Source organism: Halyomorpha halys, unplaced genomic scaffold, assembly GCF_000696795.3.
Source record: "Halyomorpha halys isolate HHAL.00 unplaced genomic scaffold, Hhal_1.1 Scaffold14.1, whole genome shotgun sequence".
Classification (NCBI taxonomy): Eukaryota; Metazoa; Arthropoda; class Insecta; order Hemiptera; family Pentatomidae; genus Halyomorpha; species Halyomorpha halys.
The window spans coordinates 552,588-558,691 of NW_027115673.1; the positions used below are offsets into that span (position 1 = coordinate 552,588).

General features: G+C 31.4%; 1 protein-coding gene across 1 annotated transcript; it reads right to left on the bottom strand.

Annotated features, from left to right (window-relative positions):
• Positions 1-5,538: 5,538 nt before the first annotated feature.
• Positions 5,539-5,937, bottom strand: LOC136797098 (uncharacterized). The gene has a single exon (XM_067052685.1). It carries the CDS (start codon positions 5,935-5,937, stop codon positions 5,539-5,541), a length of 399 nt encoding a protein of 132 aa, XP_066908786.1.
• Positions 5,938-6,104: the final 167 nt, after the last annotated feature.

Below are 6,104 nucleotides of genomic sequence, written 5' to 3' on the forward strand. Positions count from 1 at the left end.
CTTGACAGCGATCGCGCGAGGTGGTAAAAAAAAATTGGTAGGTGATTTTTTAGTGAGTAGAAATCTCACATTGTAATATAACTTATATCGTTGGACTTTGTCTTAAAAAAGATTTTTCTCCATTACAAGAAAAAAAAGTACAATGCCTAGTTAAACATTCTACAAGTTAGAAAAATTAATTAGTTAAAATTATTTATATAAACCAATAGTAAACAATGCACTCAAACTGGACTATTTACATTTCTCACAGTAAAAAATAAAATAAAATAAAACGTCACTAGATATTTAATAATACAAAAGAAATAAAAGTCACATGTAATACATAAGCAGTATCCAGTTATAAGCGGACTAAAATTCGTAGAAATAATTTGAGCTAATACTGTTTAGATTCGGCAAATATTGGGTTTGGTTATCTTGATACGCGGAACAGCCTTCATAAAAAATGATAACCATCTTTCAGTACCGTTCCATCACAACCTGGGCAAGGCTTCTGTGGGTCCAAAGTGTATTTCCGTGGACCGACACTAAGAGTAATTGCATATTTACCGGAAAGCCTTTATTGGGCAATCATTCCCAAGTAAGCGATGTGGCAGCTAATCTTTAGGTAGCTTTGAGAAGCGCCCACTTAAATGAAAACCTTACCCTACTACGGGTTATAGTAAGATTCTCGTAATAACGAGATTTTTTTACCCATGCCAAAATCCCTATATCTATCCAAGATCGCCCTCATTCTGGTTTTGACACTTACCGGATCTTTATAATAACAATATCAAACATTTCTCAGTTCGCAGAAGTTTTCTAATCTGCTTTACTCTATTATATTGCAAATACATCGCTAGGTATTACATGCACAAATTATTAATAAATGAAAATAATAAAAGGTATTTAAACAAGAATATTATTTCTGAGTGAATTTCATATGAGCTGCTTAGTGTTCCATGGCAAAAACTGACGTCTGACTGCAGATAACCAGTGTCTGGCGGCTACAAGACTGCTAACTTTAACCTAGTTAATATAATTTTAATAAATAGAAATAAAATTTGTTCAAAACACAATCTTTTTTTTACAGTAATTCTTCTTTTTCTAGGTGTTGATGAGTGGATTTTTAATTGAAGAATGTCCTAAAAAGTAGAAAATGTGTGAATCAAAGAGATGTAGGATGGGAGAATTAAGCAGTTTGTTCTAATAATACGCTGGAAGTTAATATGAACAGAATAGACCAATAGAAAGGTATGCAAGCAGGCAACTGTTTGTCATCAGTTGAAGTTTATAATTCCTCTCTAAGCTGTTTAAGAGTAGTTATGTATACAGTTAATTACAGGAATTGCTTTACTCCTGAATTGACTCGCAATATACATTAGGAAAGTTTTGTTTTCTAATTCAACACCACTAAAAGGGAATGAAATGAATTAATTACTTCATGATGAAAGTCAATCTTGTTCACAGGTTACTAAACATAGTCTCATCTTGTTTGTCTGACAAACAACCATTAAAAGCAGAAAAAGAGCTGGATGGAGTATCTTGCAGTTTACTTCAAACTGAATGAGATGTTATGTCCACATCCCATACATTTTCTCTTTAGTATTTATCATTACGTGTCTACGAGTCTCAGCAAACTGAATTATTAACAAACAAGTATAAATATTTAGTGTAATTAAATATAAAACTGATGTTTAAGTTGAGACTGAAATCAAACAAAATTAAACTCAACTAACAAAGTTAAACTAAACTTAACATAACAAAGTTGGAGTTATTTCGTTGAACTAGTTCTTTCATATCGTGAGCTAGTTAGAACGATATCTGCAGGTGTTCTCCAAGACTGACACTTTACTTTTAGTAACACCTTATATACTCAAGAGGGAGTTTTTATTAATTACACACGTCTACAAACAAAAAAAATTATTTATTAATTTTGCATAATCTATGTATTTTTTGAAAAAATAGGGGTGCAGTCAGTGAAGAGCACAAAGGAGCAAAAAAATTATTTTATTAATGCAAAAGTTTCGCCCAGAATTTCGGGGCTAAGAACAAAAAACAATTAAACCTCATTTTCTTGGTGCCAACATTTCGGTCAGAATTTCAGCCTGAGGACAAAAATAAAACAATAGAAACCTAGTTTTGCCAACATTTCGGCCCAAATTTAAGAACAAAATGAAACTTGTTTTATTACTGCCAACATATCTGCCAGAATTTCAGGGCTAAGAACAAAATAATATTAAACCTCATTTTCTTGGTGTTAACGTTTAGGCCAGATTTTAAGAACTTCATCTGGACTAAGAACAAAAAATATATATATATGTATATATATATATATATACTTTATTAGTGCCAATATTTCGGTCAGAATTTCAGCACTAAGGAAAAAAATAAAACAATAGAAACCAAGTTTTCAGTGCCAACATTTCGACCCGAATCTAAGAACAAAATTAAACTTATTTTTTTTTTTTACAATTATACCAACTTATTTTTATTACAATAAGCAAATTAAACTTATTTTATTAGTGCCTACATTTCTGCCAGAACTTCAAGGTTAAGAACAAAAGACAACTAAACCTTATTTTCTTGGTTCCAAGGTTTAGGCCAAAATTTAAGAACTTCACCAGGACTAAGAACAAAATATATATATATTTTATTAGTACCAACATTTCGGCCAGAATTTCAGTGAAACATTTTCATATTTGTTTGTTGTTAATAATGTAAGTAGTATATATATAATATCAATGGTCAACAAATTTAAATCTTTTTTGGTGCGCTGAAACCAAATATAAACTCCATTTTTTCCATCACGTACAGATTTTACTCAAATCCTTTATAATGCCAATTTTGTTGCACAAAAATTCTCGTTGAACTCATTTTCCTAACAAATATCCAATATCCCATAGTTTGTAATTATTAAATACGTATGATGTTTTAATTATTACAAAAAAAATTCATTTAAGAGAATATACAAGAAATAGAAGATATTAGTGAAAGAAATAAGATATATTACTGAATGTCCTCTCAATGTAGAGTAATAGCTAAAAAGTAAGGCGTTGAGATCTACCATACCCGCAAGACCGTTAAGTAATGCATGTTTAGCCTAGTAAGCAGTTCACCAGGCAGTACTTTTAGTATAACAAGTCCGAGACATGGTGAATGTAACAATGGACAAACATAAGAATTTTTTTATTTTTTCAAATTTATTTTCTCACACAGTTATTTAACAACTATTCTATAAATTAAAATTGCATAAAAACTATAAACAAAATTTTTGTTTTGATCATTACTAGTAGCAATAAAAATGGCGGCTCTTTCAAAGCCTTAAAAAAACATTCATTTTTAATTCGTAGCTCTATATCTTAAAAACTACCAACACTAGAAAATCTAAAAGAACATTATTAAAAAAAAAATAAATTTGCTGAAATATTAGCCCTAATAGAGCTATTTACATCCAATAGTTCTCGAAATATAGCTTTCATATCGTGAGCTAGTTAGAACGATATCTCCAGGTGTTTTCCAATACTGACTGTTTATTGGTACTTTTGAGTAACACCTTATATACCCAATAGGGAGTTTTTATTATTTACACACGTCTACAAACAAACATTTGTATTCAAAATTTTGTATGATCCATGCCTTTTATGAAAAAATAGGGGTACGGTCAGTGAAGAGCACAAAGAAGAGTAAATTTGCTGAAATATTAGCCCTAATAGAGCTATTTACATCCAATAGTTCTCGAAATATAGCTTTTTAAAAGCAATATTTCTTTAAAAGATTAATAGTTAATTAATTTATTTTGAGAAGTCTATATCTCAGGAACTATGTGACGTATCGTTGTCTATTAGCACTAAAGTTATAGTTAGTTTAATATACTATAAAGTAGTTTATGACCTTTACTTTAGTAGGAATAGTAGTTTTCATATTTGCTAAAATAAATTGATTTATAGTTGTTCATATCAAATGTTTGATTTTTGAAAAATATATCTCTAGATCCATAAGACGCACATATGTCTGCTAGCACTCAAAATAAAGGAAATTACCCTTCCTGTGAAGTAGTTTATGACATTTATCTTCGTAGGGGTAGTAATTTTTATGATATTCGCTGATGAATATAAATTTGGCAAATGAAAATGTTTCAGAACAACTATAAATCAATTTACTTTAGCAAATATCATGAAAACTACTATTCCTACGAAGGTAAAGGTCATAAACTACTATATAGTACATTGAACTAGCTTTAATTTGATTGCTAATAGGCATTTGTACGTCACCTAGTTCCTGAGACATAGATTTCTAAAAATCTGGATTATCTCTATAGGAAGTTTGGTGAGTCAATTCATAAAAAAAATTTTCTTTATAATTAAGAGGTTAATGACTTCCAATTTAATGAAATTTTTATTAAAATTATCACCACATGGTACAACGTTTCGGGACCACTGTCCCATATTCAAGCACCTTAAACCTCATAATTTCTTCTAGGAAATCATGTCACAATTTGTGCATCTTCACTACTCCTTAGCACTAAGAGATTTCTTAAAATAAATTAACTAACAACTGATATTTCAGTACATTTTTATGAAATGTTTCTTTTTAAAATGTTGTATCTCGAGAAGTATTGGACGTAAATAGCTCTATTAGGGCTAATATTTCAGCAAATTTACTCTTCTTTAAATAATGTTCTTTTAGATTTTTTAGTGTTGTTGGTAGTTTTTAAGATATAGAGATCCGAATGAAAAATTAATGTTTTTTTAAGGTTTTGAAACAGCCGCCATTTTTTATTTGCCCTACCTATACTTGGCAGACTCATCAGTTTAGACTAGTACTTGCACATAGTTTTCATTAAAATAATAAAAAATTGGGGTGAAATAACTGCCTTTTTTCTCCTCTTGGGGTCTTGTACTAAATATAGTAATGTGGGGTTCGGGTACCGCCTTATTCATATAATCTGGTTGAACTTTTCTGGTTGGAAATACAGTAGTTCTACAAACCGATTCAGAGGAAATAATATTAAAAGTATTCCTTTTTTGTGGTAATTATTATTTAAGCTCACACATTTAGTGGGCCATAAAACAAAAACTTCTTAAAACACCTTACCAAGTGTTTTAGAACATAAATTTAATTAATTTAATATGCTTAAGATTATCTATTAGGAAAGAAAGGTTCAGTGGGGCTTGTAAGCATTAACCTTATGCAATGTAGACTCGCTATTAAGTCCCAAATATTAATGGAGATTGTCAATAGTGTTTCAATTATTATTATTTTTCTGTTTTGTTTCCCGAATCCTACTAAGTTCTATACAACCCTTGAATGGGAATGTCAAGATTCAATGATTGACTCAGGTGGGATATCGAACCCACAGTATTCTGAAACAAGTAATCACGCCCTTGCTTTCGAAGTCAATAAAAATTCATGGGGAATTTTCGTCTTTGAAATAATGTTAGTTTTTCATTTTTAAAAAATAATTCTGTGAGTTTTTCTTTAATAAAGGAATTTAATTGATTAAATATAATTCAAAATTATGTTGGAATGCACTCACATTCACTCACTCACTGTTGGGCGCTACAGTCCTTGTAGGACCTGGGCCTCGGCCACCACTCTTTCTCCAGTCTCCAGCGAGACTCCTCCAATTTTCACTCCCATTCCTCTCAAATCATCCAGCCACCGACGCCTGGGTCTGTCCCTTTTCCTTTTTCCTCCTGGTGCACCATTTAGCATCCTTTTAGGTAGCCTGCAGGGCTCCATCCTTTTCACATGCCCCAACCATCTTAGCCTGCTCTTCTTAATAGCACAGAGGATATCAGCCTCTCCATACAATTCCTTTATTTCGTCATTGCTTCTGATTCTCCACCTGTGCTCCTCTTTAACGGCTCCAAAGATCTTTCTCAGAACTCTTCGCTCCCAAACCAGTAGAGCTCTTCTATTTTCCTTGGTTAGACTCCATGTCTCACTGCCATACATTATCACTGACCTAATTATTGTTTTGTACAACAAAAGCTTTGCTTTCCTGGAAAGACTTTTGTATCGGAGAGCTTTTTGCAGGGCATAGAAACGTCTGGTGCACCCATATTAATTTCTATAAATAAAAAGAAAACCAATGTTACCAGATTATAACCGTTAATAGAATA